This window comes from Silurus aristotelis (assembly GCF_946808225.1).
Source record: "Silurus aristotelis genome assembly, chromosome: 1".
In the NCBI taxonomy this organism is placed as follows: Eukaryota; Metazoa; Chordata; class Actinopteri; order Siluriformes; family Siluridae; genus Silurus; species Silurus aristotelis.
In genome coordinates this window covers 13,950,589-13,976,730 of record NC_139574.1, presented here as the reverse complement: position 1 = coordinate 13,976,730, position 26,142 = coordinate 13,950,589, and the positions used below count along the sequence as shown (strand labels likewise).

General features: G+C 38.1%; 1 protein-coding gene across 3 annotated transcripts in view; it reads right to left on the bottom strand.

The window, feature by feature from the left end:
• Nucleotides 1-125: 125 nt before the first annotated feature.
• The window catches only part of tmem200ca (transmembrane protein 200C-a), a 27,028-nt gene continuing 1,011 nt past the window's right edge, over nt 126-26,142 (bottom strand). Inside the window, exons 2-4 of one of the 3 annotated variants that reach the window (XM_083546693.1) lie at nt 19,411-19,489; nt 8,042-8,173; nt 126-4,452 (exon numbers count right to left, since the gene is read on the bottom strand). In XM_083546693.1, coding sequence (XP_083402819.1) covers nt 2,809-4,419 — 1,611 coding nt within the window. In that variant the 5' untranslated portion in view covers nt 4,420-4,452; nt 8,042-8,173; nt 19,411-19,489 and the 3' untranslated portion in view covers nt 126-2,808. The remainder of the gene's footprint in view (nt 4,453-8,041; nt 8,174-19,410; nt 19,490-26,142) is intronic. The other 2 variants (XM_083546692.1, XM_083546691.1) reach the window with 2 other exon arrangements.

Below are 26,142 nucleotides of genomic sequence, written 5' to 3'. Positions count from 1 at the left end.
GCTTAATGTGAACTGGACTTGTATCAAAACAGGTGTTATAAATCTTGGCAATAACGCTACCTTACCAAACTGACAAACAACCTTTCAACAAACAAACAAACAAACAAACAAACCTTTTTTTAACATTTTCAGAAATTTCTTCAGGGAGCAGTTACATTTTTTTTTTCCAATACCCTAAATATAAAACACAGAATATGTGCTGTATTCTGGTCAGGATGGTCAGAGTGGTCAAAGACACAACCTAAATGGGAAAATTAATTAGTTGCAGGGCAAAACTTACACACATCCATTCCTAGTGGCAATTAAGTGTAGGTAATCCTTGTAAAGGCATTTTTTGTAAATAACAGGAAGATCACACAGAGTACCAAAATGTCACATAGACAGTAACCCAAGCTTAGTATCCAGCCAGAGCGATAAATTCATCTAATGAGATTATGGCATCATTATTTCAATAGGAAACAATACAACAACAATTCCTATAATGTAAAATGTCATAAACCTGTATTTTATTCACAGTAGAACACAGAAAACATATACCGTGTTTAAACTGGGGGAATGTGCCATTTTGAGGAAAAATCTTTAAGGTAAATTTTGAATTAATTTCCCGCAACACATCTCAAAAAAAGGTGGAACAGTGCAATCAAAGGCTGGAATACTAAGTGTTCCAAAAAGAGAAACAGTTGAAGGAACATTTTGTAACTCATTAGGTTAACTAGCAATAGGTCAGTAACATGATTGGGCATAAAAGGTGTAGAGACTAGAGACTTTCAGCAGTAAAAATGGCAGCATTTTACTAATCTGCAAATTGTAGAACCATTTCAGAATAATGTTCCTTAACATCGGATTGCAAACACTTGTACTACGGTACAAAATATCATGAAAAGATTCTGAGAATCTGGAGAAATTACATATGTACAGGTTTTAAAGCAACAAATGCTTTCAGATTTCGAGGAAGGCCTTGCATATTTCAGCAAGACAATGCTAAATAACATACTGCATCCATCACAAAAGCAAGGTTTCATCTGGGTGCTGAACTGGTCTGCCTGCAGTCCAGACCTTTCACCAGTTCAAAACATTTGGTCAACATTTAACAAGAAATGTGACAAAGAAGAATCCTATATCTGACAAAAGTGGGACAACATTCCTGTCCCAAAACTCTAGCAACTGGTCTCATCAGTTCTCAAATGTATATAGTCTGTTGTTGAAAAAAGTTGGGATGCTACACAGTGGTAAACATGGCCCTGTCACAAAAGTTTTGAGATGTGTTGCAACCTTTAAATTTAAAATTTCTAATATTTATTTAAAAAAAATTGGTACATTTTTCAAGAATATTCATTTGATATGTTTTCTATTGTGAATATATTATGGGTTTATGAGATTTGCAAATCATTACATCCTGATTTTATTTACAGTTTACATTTTTCCCAACTTTGGAATTGAGGTTTTAGTCGTGGTCAGGAATCGAAAAACATTTAACATCAAAATGATGAGTGATTTGTTGCTTGATCAACATTTCTGCACATTATTCCTTATTAACCTTTTTATGATTAACATTTTAAAATGTTAATCCTTCTTGCTATAATCATATTTAATTGCATTTCATTAGCCTGAGTTTACAGTCTGTGTTTCATGCACCATCTCTCGATACAAATAATTGTATATATGTATTGTAAACTAAAAAACTTTTATATTATATAGGTTTTGCATGCATGAAGCAAGCGTGAGTCATACATGAGAAATTCAAGTAGAAAAGTGTAGTTTGCGCACATGATAAACATTGGGCTTTTTTTTTAGGCCTATTTGCATTGCTTTAAACCATTGTAAAATCAGGTCAAACCTGGAAATTGTGTGGTGTTTGAATACCAGAATCTTAAAGACTACTTTGACATCAGTTTCATGATTCTAGTTTATATTTGAGAAAATACTGCAAACATATGAATATCGTGACTTTATGATTTGATACAAGGAACATTGAGTTAAGATGACATGGTACAACATACTATATGGTATTATACACTTATAATCAGTTGTGAAAAAAAAACCCACTCAGGATTCCAGGATCACTTGAATGGAAAAAGGGTGCTTATGATTCTGACGATGAGTCATTGTGCTAGAGGGTGGACTTAGATTTCAGGCACAAAGCATTACAGAGATTTCTAAACAGGCAAGATGTCTAAAAAAAAACATACAGTTGTAATAAAAACTTTTCATCCAAAGTCAAATGCAAACATAATGCGTCTCCCACAGGCAGATGAAATTTCAAATAAGATATTGCTATGTATTAAGTCAAACCATTATCCTGGTTAATATAAAAAAGTGCAAGGACACTACCGTATAAAACACATGCTGTTGAGGCAGCAAGTTAATTTACTAGAAAGAAACACACTAGTGGACAGGTAAAACAGCCACATATTGTTTTTCTACTGTAAATACAAAAATGGAACCTTGTAGAGAGATGTGCTACCACACTTCAAAACTGTTTTTTTTTTGTTTGTTTCTTTTTGTTTTTTTCTCATTTTTACTTTGCTTATTAAATAACAATAATAAATGTTCCTTGCATGCCAGCAGGTTTTAATGCTCTTCTCTGCAATGCAAGTTTTTTTTTCAATTCTTGGTCTCAGGAAGGCATTAAACATAATTCCAAAGAAAGGAAGATAATATATTCATTAGTACCCAAGGCCGCACAGCAAGTTAATGTATCCATTTTCACTCTGAAAGGGATAATATACATTGCTGTAATGTCTTTAGTATGTAATATCTCTATTAGACCTCATGTTACAAGTTCTCTGATACAATCCGGTTGCTCAGTTAGAGTTCTACACTCTCGATTTCCAGGTCCTCTAAAGTGTCTGAATGGGAAATCATCACCAGTTTTTCTTTGTTTGAGTACTGTCTTATCAAGCCATGATCAGATTCATTGAAGGCACCTTCCTCATGGGCAAGGGGATGTTTTGAAACTTGCTCTTTCGATAAAAGTTCAGAAGAACTCCCACGACTGAAACTTGTCACATCGGTGGACTCAAAAGACTCCCCTCCAAGACCCTCAAGTTTAATATAACCCCCACTGCTCAGGCCCTCCAGTCGAGGACAGCTACGTCGCCTGGTTCGCTCAATGTGCAGATCCAAAGGGGTGGATGGACAGATTCCCAAGTCAATGGACCTTGAGTAGTCTGACAGGGCACTTAAGGACAGGTGAGAGCCTGTCACCTTAGGGCCAGGTGAGGCAGGAAGGAGTTGCACCCGAGAGCCTTGAAGGGAGAGGTGTGGCATCTCCTGCAGGCTGTTGCTACCCTTATAAACTTCCACTGAGTCCATGGAAAGAATGGTTTGAGCGTGAGAAGTCTTCACTTTGGCTTTGGTGATACTCCCTGATGCTGCTAGAGACGCCAAGCAATAACGAATAGCATCTGAATCCAGACATTCACTTTTGAGCTCCCCGGTTTTATCTGAACCCCTTCTGTTTCCTGCTGACCTGTGGTTGAGCCTGATCAATGGTAGTGTGAAAGCATTGACTGGGGAGGTCCCAAAAGTTTTGGTCTTCCATTGCTTGGCATCTGGTGACGGATCCCTGCAAATGCTATACACTGTGTCTGTTATAGCAAAACTACGCAAAGGTAAGCCTTCCAGTTTTCCAGTAGATGACTTTCTCGATGAAGGCAGGCTATCCTGGTCCTGTTTGAACGAGCCTGAAGATGGCCACGAGCCCTTTGCTAGCATAGCAGCATTGTATACAGAGCTTGAATTGCCTTCTACCCCCTTTGATTGCATATAGTTCACAAATCCATTGAGTGAAGCATTTTCCTTGGATCGCAAACTGTGAATATCAATAACAGTTGAATAAATGTCCCTAAGGTTAATGATTTTTGTCTTTTTGTCCCTGTTTTCATGCAGTACTGCATTAGCGCAAATAAACAGGAAGATACCAATGCCCATAATCAATGGTCCAAACACTTTTAGTTTGTCTGAATGTAGGTGTCTGTTTAGAAACTCAGCAAAGACATTCAACTTTGGTGATTTCTCAGTTGTGCCATTAGTATAATTGGAGCTTAGAACATCTTGCTCCAGCTGATAAACAAGCTTACCACTAGTGGTCCAGTTCAATACTTTGGGTCCTCCTCTGTCATTGGACCAAGCTGGTTTCTGTAAACCCTTTACTTTGACCAGTTCTGGGTAAAGAGAACTTCCTTTAGGCCAATAGCCTAGTACAGCCAAGGCAATCCCAACAAGCAGCACAATAATGCCCAGTCCAGCAATCAGCCCAGAGATAGAACATAGCTTCAATTTTCCTTTCACAACCACCACTTCATTCTTTCTCTTCTTCTTGGCTTTTCTTTTCCGCTTGTTCTCTGCCCGGTTTTTGGCTTGGAGGGAATCTTGGCGTCTTGCTGAAATTCGCAGGAGGCCTCCAGTAGCAATCATAATGAGGCCTGAACTGGTGGTCAACTAATCATCCTGCATTTGACAGAAAGACAGAGCAAGAATCAGACTATTAGAGTAAATTCACAAGTTTTATTTAAATGAAGAGAAAAAAACATATACACTATATGCAGAGTTCATCATCACACCTAAATATGAACCTTAACTAAACACAAAAGGGAAGTACTATATTGTCTTTGTAGGCAGTGGTTTTAAGGACACATTTCACTAAACATATTCCAGCACTGACAATGCCCCTGGGCACAAAGTGAGGTCTATGAAGACATAACTTTCCAAAGTTGCTGTGTAAGAAATTGAGTAGCCTGCACCTCAACCTCAGTGAACACACAGAGCACTGGAACAATGACTTATCCACAGCCTTCTTCACCCAAAATCGGTCCCTGATCTCATGAATGCTCTTGCAGCTGACTGTCACATGCCAAAATCTAGTGGCAAATCTTCCCAGAGGAGTGGAGGTGATTACAACAGGGAATAAATCTGGAATGAGCTGTTTAAAAAGCACATATGGGTGTGACAGTCAAGCCACCACCACCCACAACAACAACAATAAACACTTCAGTATTAACCATGATGATGATGATGATGATGACAAAGAAACAGTCTTTGCTTTACAGAAATGCTTTTATTTCTTCAGTTAGGGTTTTTACTGATTTCTATGTGAGAATTATAAGCATGTGTTCATGTTGCTGGCTTGAAGGCATAACTGCATAATATATCTCTGAATGATGTTCAAATGTAAGACCTATATATCATTCATTTTTTATTGCAAACAAGTAAACAGCATAGATATGCAAACCATCTGCATATAAAGAAGCCAAAGAGTAAATAATAAACCGGAGCACATGTTGCTGTGTAACAGTGTCAAATCAGTCCTTGTGTTGGTGGGAGGGTGGCTTGTGCATGTACAGTATACATGATTTAACTACTTTAGATAAATGATATCTGAAAAGGCATGCTAGTTGAGCAGATGGTAAGAAATCTGTTCATTTACTGTAGGAATGTGAGGAATTAAAGGATAGCGGCATTGTCACTGTGAATGTATGCGTGCAGTGTAGTGGTATGGTGTCTGATGCAGACCTGGAGAGTGAGCCAGATTAGCAGCTGTGTGTGGGAGACCAGAAGAGCACTTATACTCTGCCTCCCAGACAGATGTGTCTGCAAACATGATGTAATATACAACCGCAAACTACCCAGACACAAAAATGTGATGGCCCTTCAGGAAAATGACAAATTATTTGAAATGTTCCTATGTGGTTTCTGGGAATATTCTTCACTTAGACTTCTATAGCTAAATAAAATCAAAACTTGAATTTATTATCCTCATGGCACAAAGCAAATGCAAAAAAAGGCATTACATCTAAGCATGATCCTACTTTTACTTCGTTAGAAACATCTGTACACATGCACAGTCATGCAATTATCCAATCAGCCAATCACATGGCAACAGAGAAATGAATGAGCTCATGCAGACACACGTCATGAGCTTCATTTTAATGTTCACATCAAACTTCACGGTTAAAAAAAATTTATCTCAGTAACTGTGGCATTGTTCTTAATGACAAAAGGGCTGGTTTAAGTCTATCAGAAACTACTGGGAAATGCCTTCTTGATAAAAGATGTGGCAGAAAGTCTACTGTAAACCAAATTAGCACTTTTTTACAATTTTGGTGAGCATAAAAAAAAAAATCTCTGAATGCACAATTGTATAAAACCATACTAGCTTCTACTTTTCTCATCCAAGAACAGGAATCTGAGGAAAGAGGAGCAGGCACAGGCTCAGCCAAACTGAACAGGTGAAGTGATGATGTATATAGGTGATTTATAGATATATATACAGTGAGGAAAATAAGTATTTGAACACCCTGCTATTTTGCAAGTTCTCCCACTTAGAAATCATGGAGGGGTCTGAAATTGTCATTGTAGGTGCATGTCCACTGTGAGAGACATAATCTAAAAAAAAAAAAAATCCAGAAATCACAATGTATGATTTTTTTAACTATTTATTTGTATAATACAGCTGCAAATAAGTATTTGAACACCTGAGAAAGTCAATGTTAATATTTGGTACAGTAGTCTTTGTTTGCAATTACAGAGGTCAAACGTTTCCTGTAGTTTTTCACCAGGTTTGCACACACTGCAGGAGGGATTTTGGCCCACTCCTCCCCACAGATCTTCTCTAGATCAGTCAGGTTTCTGGCCTGTCGCTGAGAAACACAGAGTTTGAGCTCCCTCCAAAGATTCTCTATTGGGTTTAGGTCTGGAGACTGGCTAGGCCACGCCAGAACCTTGACACTCTTACAGTTATCCTGGCTGTGTGCTTCAGGTCATTGTCATGTTGGAAGACCCAGCCTCGATCCATCTTCAATGCTCTAACTGAGGGAAGGAGGTTGTTCCCCAAAATCTCGCAATACATGGCCCCGGTCATCCTCTCCTTAATACAGTGCAGTCGCCCTGTCCCATGTGCAGAAAAACACCCCCAAAGCATGATGCTACCACCCCCATGCTTCACAGTAGGGATGGTGTTCTTGGGATGGTACTCATCATTCTTCTTCCTCCAAACACGTTTAGTGGAATTATGACCCAAAAGTTCTTTTTTGGTCTCATCTGACCACATGACTTTCTCTCATGACTCCTCTGGATCATCCAAATGGTCATTGGCAAACTTAAGACGTGCCTGGACATGTGCTGGTTTAAGCAGGGGAACCTTTCGTGCCATGCATGATTTCAAACCATGACGTCTTAGTGTATTACCAACAGTAACCTTGGAAACGGTGGTCCCAGCTCTTTTCAGGTCATTTTCCAGCTCCTCCCGACGAGGTGCACCCTTTGGTCAAAAAGGTGCATCTATTTTAGGATAATAAATGTAGTGGAGGTGGACAAATAAATAGTTTAAAAATCATATATTGTGATTTCTGTTTTTTTTTTTTTTAGATTATGTCTCTCACAGTGGACATGCACCTACGATGACAATTTTAGACCCCTCCATGATTTCTAAGTGGGAGAACTGGCAAAATAGCAGGGTGTTCAAATACTTATTTTCCTCACTGTAGATGTTGAAGACCCCTGCTTTCGGATATAGTGCTAATATTTACTATTTTTGTCTTCATGATACTTTTTTTTAATATTTCATTGCTTTTATTAACAATATAATGTTCTCTGTACAATGCCAACATTTCAAATCTGAATGATCTCAAAAAATATTTAAAATTAACACTGTATCTATGAATTTTGAATGAATTCAAAATTCCCATGTTGCTTAATTTCACACATGCTAGAGCATACACATTCATTTCTTCTGACTATAAAAATAACATATGGGTAAGAGCAGGAAGTAGAGCTACTTTTACCCCAAAAAATTTGCAATGAACTATCAATATTGGAGAAAATAATGTTTTGTGCCAGCATAACAATACAGCCTGTAGATGTAAAGAAGCCACACAAACTCAACCAAATAGTTACATTGCTATATAACAGCTTATAGGAATGTAAACATGCTTTAAGAAGAATGCATTTTAAATTGACTAAACAAGTACCTCTTGACAAAAGTCTGGTAACATGAAAACAGGTAAAAGACTAGAGCTTGATACTGGCTCTGGCTACGAACCTCTTACTACAGATTTCTCCTGTGAGCCAAGTAATGGTACATCAGGGACATCCAACCTGCCTGTTCTCATTTATCACCTCTAGCCTGAAGTGAAGAAGTGGAACTCTGAGGATTTACATCAGTAACCTGTGACTGACCGAGCACAAACATGTAGATACCTAAATTGCTCAGAATAACACTACACAGTTGCCAGTTTTTATATGTATAATAACCCAGAGAAAAAGATTTTATTTAAATATTGTCATCTTTGTTAATTAATGAGTAACAAACATAGCCAAGGGACAAACTTACTTATAAAGAACATATTCACTTTTAATCACCACATTATCTGTGTAAAGCTGCTTTGAGACAATGTTCATTGTTAAAATCGCTATACAAATAAAAATAAATTGAATTGAATTGAATTGAATATACAAAGATAAAAACGGCATGAAAGGGCATGAAATAAAGGTTATATATTAAATAAAATATAGAATATATATACACAAAAATATGTTATATTTAATATTTTCTAATTAACCAGTTAGCTTAATATAGTGGATATTACATTGTAGCTTTGTTTTTGTTTTGCTTGAAGATCTTTATTTTAATGCCATATTAATTTTACAAATCAGATCTCTTGATTTTGCAAACCATGTCTTGTTCTCCGATGTCTGATTCATGTCTGATAAGAAAATACATAGAGGGTGAAATGTGCAATTCCAAGTGCAGGGTGCAGTGTTTGTGTCATTTACATTTACTAGTGGTGGACAGTAAATAAGTAAATTCGCATTCACACTTTTACTTCAACTTCGCCTTCATTTCAAAGTCAAATGCCATACTTTTTACTAAACTAAATTTTTGCAAAATCAGTCGTTCCTTTTTTATTAATGAGCGAATAAAAACTTAATTGGTCGAACACGCAGCAAGACACCAATCAGCGTTGAGCGTGTGCTCGGTTTTGAACTTGTTTTGATTGCTGCTTGGTGGTATCTAATTAGCACCAACATACAGTTCAGCATCAGTTCAACAGCAAGCAGAACATTTTGAGAGGAATAAATGATGGAAGAAACTCCTGACTTGAACTCACCACAACACCCGTGACCTTATTTACACAATATTTTTTCAAGTAGTTGAACAGAAGGTTTTGGACTGATAATGTAAATAAATATCAATCAGTGTTTGTCTTATTTACATCATTCTATATAATTCTTAATAGATTGCTGTGCTAAGAGTATTATTAGAGTATTATCACATAAACTAAGTTGATTAAGCAACAAGTCTTGTAACAAAAAATGATAATAGGAACAGTATAGTCATAACAAATTATAGTATTTGGATACTTAAGTACATTTAAAGGCAAATACTTTTGTACTTTTACTCAAGTGAAAGTTTAAAGGAAGCACTTTTACTGGAGTAATATATGATTTAGTGTATCTCTACTTTTACTCAAGTACGTGCTTTGTGCACTTCGTCCGCCACTGACATTAACATTTACAGCAGTTGACTAACAAACATATTTAAATGTATCCGTGAAAGTGGTTCATAGATTCCATTAACACATATCCTCATGCTAGAAAGATTAGAAAATAGTATTGATCTTTACTATAGTAAGCATTTACAGTGAGGAAAATAAGTATTTGAACACCCTGCTATTTTGCATGTTCTCCTGCTTAGAAATCATGGAGGGGTCTGAAATTGTCATCGTAGGTGCATGTCCACTGTGAGAGACATAATCTAAAAAAAAAAAAAAAATCCAGAAATCACAATGTATGATTTTTTAACTATTTATTTGAATGATTACAGCTGCAAATAAGTATTTGAACACCTGAGAAAGTCAATGTTAATATTTGGTACAGTAGCCTTTGTTTGCAATTACAGAGGTCAAACGTTTCCTGTAGTTTTTCACCAGGTTTGCACACACTGCAGGAGGGATTTTGGCCACTCCTCCACACAGATCTTCTCTAGATCAGTCAGGTTTCTGGCCTGTCGCTGAGAAACACAGAGTTTGAGCTCCCTCCAAAGATTCTCTATTGGGTTTAGGTCTGGAGACTGGCTAGGCCACGCCAGAACCTTGATATGCTTCTTACAGAGCCACTCCTTGGTTATCCTGGCTGTGTGCTTCGGGTTATTGTCATGTTGGAAGACACAGCCTCGACCCATCTTCAATGCTCTAACTGAGGGAAGGAGGTTGTTCCCCAAAATCTCGCAATACATGGCCCCGGTCATCCTCTCCTTAATGCAGTGCAGTCGCCCTGTCCCATGTGCAGAAAACCACCCCCAAAGCATGATGCTACCACCCAATGCTTCACAGTAGGGATGGTGTTCTTGGGATGGTACTCATCATTTTTCTTCCTCCAAACACGTTTAGTGGAATTATGACCCAAAAGTTATATTTTGGTCTCATCTGACCACATGACTTTCTCCCATGACTCCTCTGGATCATCCAAATGGTCATTGGCAAACTTAAGACGTGCCTGGACATGTGCTGGTTTAAGCAGGGGAACCTTCCTTGCCATGCATGATTTCAAACCATGACGTCTTAGTGTATTACCAACAGTAACCTTGGAAACGGTGGTCCCAGCTCTTTTCAGGTCATTGACCAGCTCCTCCCCTGTAGTTCTGGGCTGATTTCTCACCTTCCTTAGGATCATTGAGACCCCACGAGGTGAGATCTTGCATGGAGCCCCAGTCCGAGGGAGATTGACAGTCATGTTTAGCTTCTTCCATTTTCTAATGATTGCTCCAACAGTGGACCTTTTTTCACCAAGCTGCTTGGCAATTTCCCCGTAGCCCTTTCCAGCCTTGTGGAGGTGTACAATTTTGTCTCTAGTGTCTTTGGACAGCTCTTTGGTCTTGGCCATGTTAGTAGTTGGATTCTTACTGATTGTATGGGGTGGACAGGTGTCTTTATGCAGCTAACGACCTCAAACAGGTGCATCTAATTTAGGATAATAAATGTAGTGGAGGTGGACATTTTAAAGGCAGACTAACAGGTCTTTGAGGGTCAGAATTCTAGCTGATAGACAGGTGTTCAAATACTTATTTGCAGCTGTATCATACAAATAAATAGTTTAAAAATCATATATTGTGATTTCTGGATTTTTTTTTTTTTAGATTATGTCTCTCACAGTGGACATGCACCTACGATGACAATTTCAGACCCCTCCATGATTTCTAAGTGGGAGAACTTGCAAAATAGCAGGGTGTTCAAATACTTATTTTCCTCACTGTATATCACAATGAGTTTAAATTCCCATTACAAACACACCGAGTATAAATAAATGTGCTTTTCCTAAACAACATCTGATTACACAAACAGATGGCTAAAAAGATACCTGGAGATCCAGCTCAGAGGTGCAATTTCACCTCTCTCTGATTTCCTAAACTATCGGAGTAAACAGAACATGATTGTGAAGCGAGACACTGATGAAATATGTTTTGAAATATTCTCCATTTAAAAAAGTTATATTTTTACATAGATATATAAATAGGTCAATTTAAAACCTGTGGGAGATGTTGACACTCTTCGATCATCAAAAGCACCAGCTGAAGGATCTTTAGAAAGTAAGATGTGTAGAGTTTATGCTGAAGCCCCTGGTGATTAATGGTGCTCTACAACATAAGAAAGACACTTAATGTTGGTTTTTTCCTTTATTTTGTCACCCAACTGTAACCGTTATACATTTTACTTTTTAAATTAGGTCTGGAGAATAAAAACCTCATTTATTTTTCAGACTATTTTCCTGTTGAGTTTGCTTTGTACATTTTCTATGGTTATCTTCCTAGACAAGATAAAACCCCATTATCATTTTACTTCTGAAAAAAGAAAAAAACATTGCACATCATGCATTTAAGTAATATAGAGTCTGAAAAATGTACTGCTATTTCTGTCTTCAATACCCATTGTAGTTGTTTTTGGATTGTTGTGATTCACTGAAAGAGACTAAAATCTTTGAGTAGAGTTTCTACAGTGGACTTCCACAACCAAAAGTCCATCAAACCTCTAGCAGCAGGGTGACATGCAGAGACACAAGTACAATTGCTCCCTTCTGGGAATATTCAGTGAACATTTGTCTTAATTTGTGGTAATGAATCTACTGCCACAGAGCAGTGGTCATTAAAATATTTTTCCTTGCAATGCAGGAAAACTTCGAAAACAAAAACCAACACGTTACATAAATGTTGCCTCCTGTTAGACCCAAATATGGTCATTTGAAGAACATAGTCCTCCATGTCTTTTGGGTACTCCGCCACAGCATTTTTTTGTTCATATACAGCGAGGTTTGGAGAGAAAGACATACATACAGAGAGAGAGAGAGAGAGAGAGAGAGAGAGAGAGAGAGAGAGAGAGAGAGAGAGAGCGAGACAGAGAGAGAGAGAGAGAGAGAAAGAATCTCTGAAACCACCTGCGATTGATGTCCTGGGCAGGGCTGATAGATTGCTTTGTACTGGAGAAATTATAGCACAGTTTTATTCCACACAATGTATCACTGCTATGCTTCAACATTCAGCAATACGGAGATGTGGAAAGTGGTGCTTAAAGGAATGCATGACATCAGATATATCATTTTTATAGTCTTGACAGAAAACTGCTAGGGATTTTAAAGATAAAAATCAAGCAATAATTGAATTTAGTAGTCCCCTAAAACCTGAGCTTATTGAACAACATTAAAACCGAATATACTGCTATAACTCTTACCCTAACCTTAACTCTTACTCTAACTCTTAACCTAACTCTAACTCTTACCTTAACCCTAACCCTAACTCTTACCCCCAACCCTAACTCTTACCCTGACCCTAACTCTTATTCTAACTCTTACCCTAACCCTAACTCTTACCTTAACCCTAAACCTCACTCTTACCTTAACCCTAACCCCAACTCTTACCCCCAACCCTAACTCTTACCCTAACCCTAACTCTTATTCTAACTCTTACCCTAACCCTAACTCTTACCTTAACCCTAACCCTAACTCTTACCCTAACCCTAACCCTTACCCTAACCCTAACTCTTATTCTAACTCTTACCCTAACCCTAACTCTTATTCTAACTCTTACCCTAACCCTAACTCTTACTCTAACCCTTACCCTAACCCTAACTCTTGTTCTAACTCTTACCCTAACCCTAACTTTTATTCTAACTCTTACCCTAACCCTAACTCTTACTCTAACTCTTACCCTAACCCTAACTCTTACCATGACCCTAACTCTTACCCCCAACCCTAACTCTTACCCTAACCCTTACCCTAACCCTAACTCTTACCTTAACGCTAACCCCAACTCTTACCCTAACCCTAACTCTTACCTTAACCCTAACCCCAACTCTTACCCTAACTCTTACCCTAACACTAACTCTTACCCTTACCTTAACTCTTACCCTAACTCATACCCCAACCCTAACCCTTACCTTAAACCTAACCCTAACTTTTACTCTAACTCTTACCCTAACCATAACTCTTACCCTAACTCATACCCCAACCATAACTCTTACCCTAACACTAACTCTTACTCTTACCCTAACTCTTACCCTAACACTAACTCTTACCCTGACCTTAACTCTTACCCTAACTCATACCACAACCATAACACTTACACTAACCCTAACTTTTACCCTAACCCTAACTCTTACTCTAACTCTTAACCTAACTCTAACTCTTACCTTAACCCTAACCCTAACTCTTACCCCCAACCCTAACTCTTACCCTGACCCTAACTCTTATTCTAACTCTTACCCTAACCCTAACTCTTACCTTAACCCTAAACCTCACTCTTACCTTAACCCTAACCCCAACTCTTACCCCCAACCCTAACTCTTACCCTAACCCTAACTCTTATTCTAACTCTTACCCTAACCCTAACTCTTACCTTAACCCTAACCCTAACTCTTACCCTAACCCTAACCCTTACCCTAACCCTAACTCTTATTCTAACTCTTACCCTAACCCTAACTCTTACTCTAACCCTTACCCTAACCCTAACTCTTGTTCTAACTCTTACCCTAACCCTAACTCTTATTCTAACTCTTACCCTAACCCTAACTCTTACTCTAACTCTTACCCTAACCCTAACTCTTACCATGACCCTAACTCTTACCCCCAACCCTAACTCTTACCCTAACCCTTACCCTAACCCTAACTCTTACCTTAACGCTAACCCCAACTCTTACCCTAACCCTAACTCTTACCTTAACCCTAACCCCAACTCTTACCCTAACTCTTACCCTAACACTAACTCTTACCCTTACCTTAACTCTTACCCTAACTCATACCCCAACCCTAACCCTTACCTTAAACCTAACCCTAACTTTTACTCTAACTCTTACCCTAACCATAACTCTTACCCTAACTCATACCCCAACCATAACTCTTACCCTAACACTAACTCTTACTCTTACCCTAACTCTTACCCTAACACTAACTCTTACCCTGACCTTAACTCTTACCCTAACTCATACCACAACCATAACACTTACACTAACCCTAACTTTTACCCTAACCCTAACTCTTACTTTAACTCTTACCCTAACTCTTACCCTAAACCTAACCCTTACTCTAACTCTTACTCTAACTCTTACTCTAACCCTAACCCTAACTCTTACTCTAACTCTTATGCTAACTCTTACCCTAACCCTAACTCTTACTCTAACTCTTACTCTAACTCTTACCCTAACCCTAACTCTTACTCTAACTCTTACCCTAACCCTAACTCTTACTCTAACTCTTACTCTAACTCTTACCCTAACCCTAACCTTTACTCTAACTCTTACTCTAACTCTTAACCTAACTCTTACCCTAACCCTAACTCTTACTCTAACTCTTACCCCAACTCTTACCCTAACTCTTACTCTAACTCTTACTCTAACTCTTACTCTTACCCTAACTCTTACTCTAACCCTTACCCTAACCCTAACTCTTACCCTAACACTTACCCTAACCCTAACTCTTACTCTAACTCTTACCCTAACCCTAACTCTTACTGTAACTCTTACGCTAACTCTTACCCTAACCCTAACTCTTACTCTAACTCTTACTCTAACTCTTACCCTAACTCTAACTCTTACTCTAACTCTTACTCTAACTCTTACCCTAACCCTAACTCTTACTCTAACCCTTACCCTAACCCTAACTCTTGTTCTAACTCTTACCCTAACCCTAACTCTTATTCTAACTCTTACCCTAACCCTAACTCTTACTCTAACTCTTACCCTAACCCTAACTCTTACCATGACCCTAACTCTTACCCCCAACCCTAACTCTTACCCTAACCCTTACCCTAACCCTAACTCTTACCTTAACGCTAACCCCAACTCTTACCCTAACCCTAACTCTTACCTTAACCCTAACCCCAACTCTTACCCTAACTCTTACCCTAACACTAACTCTTACCCTTACCTTAACTCTTACCCTAACTCATACCCCAACCCTAACCCTTACCTTAAACCTAACCCTAACTTTTACTCTAACTCTTACCCTAACCATAACTCTTACCCTAACTCATACCCCAACCATAACTCTTACCCTAACACTAACTCTTACTCTTACCCTAACTCTTACCCTAACACTAACTCTTACCCTGACCTTAACTCTTACCCTAACTCATACCACAACCATAACACTTACACTAACCCTAACTTTTACCCTAACCCTAACTCTTACTTTAACTCTTACCCTAACTCTTACCCTAAACCTAACCCTTACTCTAACTCTTACTCTAACTCTTACTCTAACCCTAACCCTAACTCTTACTCTAACTCTTATGCTAACTCTTACCCTAACCCTAACTCTTACTCTAACTCTTACTCTAACTCTTACCCTAACCCTAACTCTTACTCTAACTCTTACCCTAACCCTAACTCTTACTCTAACTCTTACTCTAACTCTTACCCTAACCCTAACCTTTACTCTAACTCTTACTCTAACTCTTAACCTAACTCTTACCCTAACCCTAACTCTTACTCTAACTCTTACCCCAACTCTTACCCTAACTCTTACTCTAACTCTTACTCTAACTCTTACTCTTACCCTAACTCTTACTCTAACCCTTACCCTAACCCTAACTCTTACCCTAACACTTACCCTAACCCTAACTCTTACTCTAACTCTTACCCTAACCCTAACTCTTACTGTAACTCTTACGCTAACTCTTACCCTAACCCTAACTCTTACTCTAACTCTTACTCTAACTCTTACCCTAACTCTAACTCTTACTCTAACTCTTACCCTAACCCTAACTCTTACCCTAACCCTAACCCTAACCCTAACTCTTACCCTAACCCTAACTGTTACTCTAACTCTTACTCTAACTCTTACCCTAACTCTTACCCTAACTCTTACCCTAACTCTTACCCTAACCCTAACTTTTACCCTTACCCTAACCCTTACTCTAACTCTTACCCAAACCCTAACTCTTACTTTAACTCTTACCCTAACTCTTACCCTAACCCTAACTCTTACCCTAACTCTTACTCTAACTCTTACCCTAACCCTAACTCTTACCCTAACTCTTACTCTAACTCCTACCACAACCCTAACTCTTACCTTAACCCTAACCCCAACTCTTACCTTAACTCTTACCCTAACCCTAACTCCTGTTAGACCCATTACCCCAACCTTAACTCTTACCCGAACTCATACCCCAACCTTAACTCTTACCTTAACCCTAACCCTAACTCTTACTCTAACTGTTACCCTAACTCTTACTCTAACTCTCACTCTAACCCTAACTCATACCCCAACCCTAACTCTTACCCTAACACTAAATCTTACCCTAACACTAACTCTTACCCTAACACTAACTCTTACCCTAACCTTAACTCTTACCCTAACTCATACCACAACCCTAACACTTACCCTAACCCTAACTCTAACCCTAACCCTAACTCTTACCCTGACCCTAACCCTAACGTTTACTCTAACTCTTACCCTAACCCTTACTCTTACTCATACCCTAACTCTTACCCTAACACTAACTCTTACTCTAACACTAACCCTAACCATTACCCTAACTCTTACCCTAACACTTAGGGTAAGAGTGTTAGGGTAACCCTAACTCTTACCCTAACCCTAACTCTAACTCTTACTCTAACTCTTACCCTAACTCTTACCCTAACACTAACTCTTACTCTAACACTAACCCTAACCCTAACCATTACCCTAACTCTTACCCTAACACTTAGGGTTAGGGTAAGAGTTAGAGTAAGAGTTAGAGTAAGAGTTAGTGTTAGGGTAAGAGTTAGGGTAAGAGTTAGAGTAAGAGTTAGAGTTAGGGTAAGAGTTAGGGTTAGATAGGGTCTTACCCTAACCCTAAGTCTTACCCTAACCCTTACCCTTACTCTAACCCTAACTCTAACCCTAACCCTAACTCTTACTCTTACTCTTACCCTAACCCTAACCCTTACTCTAACTCTTATTCTAACTCTTACCCTAACCCTAACTCTTACCCTAACTCTTACTCTAACCCTAACTCTTACCCTAACTCTAACCCTAACCCTAACTCTTACTCTTACTCTAACTCTTACCCTAACCCTAACTCTTACCCTAACCCTAACTCTTACTCTAACTCTTACTCTAACTAACTCTTACCCTAACCCTAACCCTTACTCTAACTCTTAGCCTAACTCTTACCCTAACCCTAACTCTTACCCTAACCCTAACTCTTACTCTAACTCTTACTCTAACTAACTCTTACCCTAACCCTAACCCTTACTCTAACTCTTAGCCTAACTCCTACCCTAACCCTAACTCTTACTCTAACTCTTACCCTAACTCTTACTCTAACTCTTACCCTAACCCTAACTCTTACCCTAACTCTTACTCTAATTCCTATCCTAACCCTTACTCTTACCCTAACCCTAAAACTTACTCTAACTCTTACTCTTACTCTAACTCTTACCCTAACCCTAAAACTTACTCTAACTCTTTCTCTAACTCTTACTCTAACTCTTTCTCTACCTCTTACTCTAACTCTTACTCTAACTCTTACCCTAACTCTTACTCTAACTCCTACCATAACCCTAACTCTTACCTTAACCCTAACCCCAACTCTTACCTTAACTCTTACCCTAACCCTAACTCTTACTCTAACTCTTACCCTAACCCTAACTCTTACCCTTACCCTAACTCTTACCCTAACCCTAACTCTTACTCTAACTCTTACCCTAACCCCAACTCTTACCTTAACCCTAACCCCAACTCTTACCCTAACACTAACTCTTACCCCAACCTTAACTCTTACCTTAACCATAACCCTAACTCTTACTCTAACTGTTACCCTAACTCTTACTCTAACTCTTACCCTAACCCTAACTCTTACCCTAACTCATACCCCAACCCTAACTTTTACCCTAACACTAACTCTTACTCTTACCCTAACTCTTACCCTAACACTAACTCTTACCCTAACCCTTACCCTAACCTTAACTCTTACCCTAACTCATACCACAACCCTAACACTTACCCTAACCCTAACTCTAACCCTAACCCTAACTCTTACCCTGACCCTAACCCTAACTTTTACTCCAACTCTTACCCTAACCCTTACTCTTATTCATACCCTAACTCTTACCCTAACACTAACTCTTACTCTAACACTAACCCTAACCCTAACTATTACCCTAACTCTTACCCTAACACTTAGGGTTAGGGTAAGAGTTAGGGCAAGAGTTAGAGTCAGGGTAAGAGTTAGAGTAAGAGTTAAAGTAAGAGTTAGGGTAAGAGTTAGAGTAAGAGTTAGGGTAAGAGTTAGAGTAAGAGTTAGGGTTAGGGTAAAAGTTAGGGTAAGAGTTAGAGTAAGAGTTAGAGTTAGGGTAAGAGTTAGGGTAAGAGTTAGAGTAAGAGTTAGAGTAAGAGTTAGAGTAAGAGTTAGAGTAAGAGTTAGGGTTAGGGTAAAAGTTAGGGTAAGAGTTAGAGTAAGAGTTAGAGTTAGGGTAAGAGTTAGAGTAAGAGTTAGAGTTAGGGTAAGAGTTAGGGTAAGAGTTAGAGTAAGAGTTAGAGTAAGAGTTAGAGTAAGAGTTAGGGTAAGAGTTAGGGTTAGGGTTAGATAGGGTCTTACCCTAACTCTTACCCTAACTCTTACCCTAACCCTAAGTCTTACCCTAACCCTAACTCTTACTCTAACCCTAACTCTTACTCTAACTCTTACCCTAACTCTAACTCTTACTCTAACTCTTACCCTAACTCTAACTCTTACTCTAACTCTTACCCTAACTCTAACTCCTACTCTAACTCCTACCCTAACAGTAACTTTTACCCTAACCCTAACCCTTACTCTAACTCTTACTCTAACTCTTACTCTAACTCTTACCCTAACTCTTACTCTAACTCCTTCCCTAACCCTAACCATATTTTTTCTGCCTTATTGTCTGATAAAAATAATTTTGGGAAAAAGATTACCTTTGTCATTTCTGTCAGCATTACCCATGATCCTTTGCCTCCATTGCAATGTAGATGGAGATGTATGGAGGCATTCGTGCTGAGTGATATAAAAAAAAGAGGGAAATTCGTGTCCATAAACACGAATAAACAGATTAAAGTTTATAACCATATAACGAAATACCAGGAGACTGTGTTGTCACAAAAGTATATACTTTTACAGTTTTTTCCCCAAAATGTTCTCTGAATTTCCATACTTCTGTAGGTCTGGACATTATTGCTTTTTAATGTAATACTTTTCAAGACCTCAGCACAAGCTTTGTTGTAAGGTACTAATATCACAACATTTTTGAAAACAATACAGTTATTTCATTTGATTAGCAGTAGCAATTGAGGGGAAACCACTATTTAAAGCTTTCCCACTTTCATGAAACAAGTTAATAATATAGTGTCAGAAAATTACAAAGTTGCATATGTATTAAGACAATTTTTTGTGGGAAACGCATGGTTACAGAGTAGCATGTTTAGTTTAATAGTATTATTATATGATGCCTCCTAGTGGAGTAATAGCAAAATTATTATTTTTTTTTACTTTTAATTAAATTTTAATTGAAATCAGATTCAATATTAATCTGGTGGTTCAGATTAGAACCTCTATTAGGCCAGCCCTGGCCTGTGTGCCATATGTTTGTCACCTCTGGTCTATTTTTTCCCTTCCTCAAAGCAAACAACAGAGAATAAGTGTAAACACAGTAATGAAAAGTGTCTGAGAGGGTGACACATACATTCACAGTCGTCCCTGAGGTCAATGGCTGAAATTTATAGACTGGAGGATGAGCCATTCACAGCATGAATCTGCAGCATGTACATCTGACCTTAAAGATGAGCAGGCAGCAGAGCGGTGAGAAAAATCTAATGAAGTGTTTACCCAAATGCACAAGCAGAGATAAAAATGATAGAAAAGGAGCTGCTTCAGTTATGTTGTTAATAAACCTGGAATGGCTGTAGCAATTTCAGTCCACCAAATCTATTAGAACAAAGTGAAAATGTTCCCAAATGACACATTATAGATAATGGAGGTAAACATGAGGGAGGCTGAGATTTGACTCCATTCACAAAATGCACAAAACAAACACGATATCAGCTTTAACCTTCAGCATCTGATTCAGGCTACGTGTCACATTCCTTATATGCATTAAAGTGAAAAAGGCAGCAGCCGTAACCTCACTATGTCATTTTCTAAATGATTTTATTTGCAGAAACTAATGTAAACAACCACAATATTCCATTCCCTTTATATATATATATATATATATATACAGTGTTGTGCTCGTTACTAAAAAATAGAAACTAGTTACAGTTACTCGTTACTTCATTCAAAAAGTAACTCCGTTACTTTGTTGATTACTTACACCAAAAAGTAATGCGTTACTGTTAAAAGTAACTTTTTAGTTACTTTTTTAAAGAACCTTTTTTAATGTTCCCATTAATGCCCTTTTATGCGTTATGACTTAAACACAAAGTAATTTTTTAAACACTATTTTATTAAAGTCAGACCTGCACAAACTGAATATATCACAAGGATTTCTGAAATAAATAACAAAACAAGCTGAATTATATATTCACAATCAAAAACTAAAGTGGCTTCTGCTCTTAAAAATGTTCCTTTTACAGCAAAAGTAAAAAAACTATCAACAATGTAGAACAGGACACCGGGTGAGCTTCTAGCTTCTAGCTCCTCAGGCATGGATTTTCTGGAGGAGCTTCTATCGCAGTAGATACGAGCTTCGAACCAGAAAGACACAGCTTACATTTGACTTAAGAGTTTTTGTCTTTATACTCAACTAAAGTAAAATAATGAGCATATTTCCACTTGGAGAAACTCGTCTTGCTCTCGCCTCGACTCGCCATTACTGCCGCACAGACCTGAATAAACGGAGACACGCCCACAGTGCGTCTTCTTCGTGTTTACAGTGGTTCATCCACCAATCCTACAATGCGTCACTGCTGTAAACAGGTCAGACTGTAGTCTACACTTCAGCCCAAATTAATTCATTTATAAAAGTAACGCGTTACAGTGTTAGTTACTGTAAAAAGTAACGCGTTACTGCCTAACACTTACATATATATATATATATATATATATATATATATATATATATATATATATATATATATATATATATATATATATATATATATATATATATATATGTACAGTACAGACCAAAAGTTTGGACACACCTTCTCATTCAAAGAGTTTTCTTTATTTTTATGACTATGAAAATTGTAGAGTCACACTGAAGGCATCAAGCGCTATTTGACCGAGAAGGAGAGTGATGGGGTGCTGTGCCATATGACCTGGCCTCCACAGTCACCGGACCTGAACCCAATCGAGATGGTTTAGGGGCGAGCTGGACCGCAGAGTGAAGGCAAAAGGGCCAACAAGTGCCAAGCATCTCTCGGGGAACTCCTTCAAGACTGTTGGAAGACCATTTCAGGTGACTACCTCTTGAAGCTCATCAAGAGAATGCCAAGAGTGTGCAAAGCAGTAATCAAAGCAAAAGGTGGCTACTTTGAAGAACCTAGAATATGACATTTTTCAGTTGTTTCACACTTTTTTGTTATGTATATAATTCCATATATAATTCCACATGTGTTAATTCATAGTTTTGATGCCTTCAGTGTGAATCTACAATTTTCATAGTCATGAAAATAAAGAAAACTCTTTGAATGAGAAGGTGTGTCCAAACTTTTGGTCTGTACTGTGTATATATATATATATATATATATATATGGATATTCTAATAATGAGGCAGCTCCACCTGGCCTAGTGATAAGCTTATATAGAGTTTAACGAGCAGTGAAATATGCCCCAGTCAAGAACATGGTCATTAAACTAACGACTACCCTTATTGTCCCCATTCTAAACACAGAATCTCGAAACTCAGCACCCATGAGGAGGCTGCAGCAGCTAGCTAACTTTTTCAACCAACTCAGCCGGTGAATTTTATGGTACAGTATTATAATGTATTTTATTACAGTGAGCATTGCCCATGAACAAGTGTGTGCGTGTGTGTGTGTGTGCGCGCGTGTATGTGTGTGTGTGTCCTTGTCACAGTGTGAACGTTCACTTTGATCTGCGGTAGCATGGATGAATAAATCTGAAAATTAAACTGTCAGACACTGAGATGGCAAAGTATTTTCATTCGACCCCCACTCCCTAAATAACCTATAAGAAGCCACATTACTTCATGTGACATGGAATAAAACAAAAACAGCATCATGCTCACTTATAGGGTAAACAATAGAGGCGACGGCAGATTAGTTTAATAATTGATCATCCAAGCTGATGACTATATAAGGAAATGTTTACAACCCTTATGATCCCTAATATAATACTTTCAATGATATACATTTGAAGATTAAATTGACTTCTATTCTTTTATTTGTATAGCATTTTAACAGCATATTGCAGCAAAGCAGCTAGACACTCAAAGCCTGATGAGCAAGCCAAAAGGACATTGCCAAGGAGATAGTGATCAGCATTAGCTAGAATCCTATAGAGAACATTATAACAGACTGGAGTGCTCTAAAGAGAAATCTCTCCTTCTCTGGTACATACAGATTAATAGGATTTTGATATGTAGCTCCTGATGAATAATTATACTGAGCAAAGTCACAGAATACAGATCAGATGTGATGAATATATATCAGATACCAATGACATTGTACACTTAAAAAATTAAATAAAGGTGAAAGGGTCTCTTTGGGGCAACTCTGAAAGGTTTTATGTACAGACAGGTGACTAATAAAAGGAAAAACCAGTGGTGCTGTTATTCTGTGGCATTTTGATAGCATGCTTTGGGTCCACCTGTCCTTCTAGAGGAAAATCCGACAGCAAATCAGTACAAAGTTCTTCGGACTGATCCCGTTTATACTGTGATAAAACATTACTTTAAAAAGGAATGGGTTTTTTCAGGGTGACCCTGTCTAATTGAACAAGAGATTTTGGAGTTGTGTTTTCAGAAATGTTTTAGAAGAAGATGTTTATTGATACAATACAAATTGAAAAACGTGTAGAAAATATACCAATATGCATTGATATTGTTCTGGTGACTTGTGGTGGGCCACCAGCTAACTAAAATGCTTTATAGTAGTATTTATTTTAAATAGTCACGCATCTGTAACCATTTATTTCCCTTTAAGCAAGAAATTACACGTGGAAGCCATGTAGAAAGTAAAAAACCTGTTACTATATCGAAACTACTCTGGAGGAACCAATTCTTATATTGAGCATTATAATGAGCATTATGAGTACCTTGAAGCCAGTTTTTGGAGATCCATTCTCATATGTGATGTTGGTAGCATTAGAACCAGCCTTGTTTCATTATTCTGGGATCAAACCTGCCGTGTATTGTGTATTGGCCTCCCTATACAAAACATCTCTGAATTGTTGAAACATGAACTCCACAAGACGTGATGAAGTGTCTGTCACCAAGACATTAGAAGCAAATCCTTTAAGTCCTGTTGCAAGGTGGAGTCTCGATGGATTGCATGTAAAGCACACAGGTGTAAGATCATATTGAGGTCAGGGAAATTTGGAGGCCAAGTCAATATGTTGTCTTTTTGTCAATATGTTGGTTTCTCAAACTAATCTTGTGGCAATGAGTATTATCCTGCTGAAAGAGGTCACTGCAATTGCTGTCATGAAGGAGTGTACTTGGTCTAATAATGATTAAGTAGGTGCTTCATGTCAGTGTAAGATCTAGATGAATGCCAGGACCCAAGGTTTTCCAGCAGAACATTGCTCAAAGCATCACACACGCGCTCTACCAATGTATGTAGCAGAAGCACAATATATAAAATCATGTCCACATCAAATATCAGAATTGGAAAAAAATATGATCTCTGTGATTTAAACTGTGGCAAGGGTTTTAGTGCCAGACTGGTTTGAGTATTTTAGATACTACAGATTTTTCACATACCACAGACTTTAGAGTTTATACAGAATGGTGCAAAAACAAACTAAGAAACAGAAAAAAATATATATATATTATGTGTGTGGAGGTTAAAGTAAGGTTAGTGTTTTAACTCTTTGATTGATAATCTATTCTGCTTTTCTTTCAAGACTAAATAATCAAAGGGGTTCATTTCTTTACTGGAGAGTAAAGCATGGGAGCGATCCATTCTAAAGAATAAAAGCATGCTATCATTCTTTCTGCACAAAACAATCCACCAGCCCTGCTCAAAAGATCAACCTCAGGTGGTTACAGGGCTCAGCCACTGCTGCCAAGAAGCATCTCTCCAACTGTTCTTTTCCCCCCTTGAATTTCTGACTTTATAAACGTCTGAGGTGTGCATGTTTTTAAAATGACAGAGTGGAAAAAAAATGCTCCACTTCTATTTTTAGTGTTATATAGTTATCAGAGCTCTGCATCCGATATGTACTCAGTGCTGACATCCTCGCAATAACCGAGCCGAATGTCTGCAAGCCTCTGTTGCAAGGTTATAGGAAACATCACAGATACAGCAATGCTTGCTTCAAGACAGGTTCACGTGCACGACCTGTGCCGTGTCAGTCAAAACAATAAGTGCTCACAGGATCTCATACGTCAGTGAAATAAAACCTTAAGAGCCAATTTCTATATTAATGCAATGTTTTGGATAAGAATTTGTTCTGATACAGACTGGATTAGGGAATATGTTCACCAGGTTCACCGGGTTTTATTTTTTATTTTATTAATAGAGGTTAAAGAGGTTCTGTTGCAACATAGTTTTTTCAACAACAACAAAGGATCCCTCCTTTGTGGATCCTATTTCTATCTATCTATCTATCTATCTATCTATCTATCTATCTATCTATCTATCTATCTATCTATCTATCTATCTATCTATCTATATTCATCATTCATTTTCTCCCGCTTATCCGTAATTCGGGTCGCGGGGGCAGCAGTCTAAGCAGGCCCCCGTCTTTGACTGCTGCCCAATCCTCACAGCACCGTCCCTTACGGTCCCTCCTGCAGGTGGTGAGCCCACGGGAAGGCGGCCCTACATCACTCCGACGTCACGGACCTTGATATTTCCCTCGTAAGGGACCCCCGGAGCATAGAGGGTTAAGGGCCTTGCTCAAGGGCCCAAGAGTGGCAGCTTGGCGATACCAGGGCTTGAACCCCAGACCTTCCGATCGGCAACCCAGCGCCTTAACCGCTGGAGCCACCACTCCCCCTATATATATATATATATATATATATATATATATATATGTATATATATATATATATATATATATATATATATATATATATATATATATATATATATGTGTATGTATATATATATATATATATATATATATATATATATATATATATATATATATATATATATATATATATATATATAATCTATATACACTATTCAATGCTTTAGTTGACCTAGTTGTGTCTCTTTTGTATTGTTTGCACTGTTTTGTTTGACTTGGATCTGAATAATTAAAAAGTCCTGTGAGGTCTTTGCTCTTTCTTTGTTGCTTCTTGAGCCTTGACAAAGACCACAATTACAGCAGTGTATGTTTTCCTGCAAAGAGAAGACCGTGATCCTGCTGCTGTGGACTGATGGGACTGGATCACATATAAGCATCCAGAAATGATGGATGGGGATAATAACATCTCCACAAAGCACATTGCAAAACAATATCCAAATAATGCACAATATTAATAAAGTCAACCAGAAGGTGCCTCTGATGAAAGC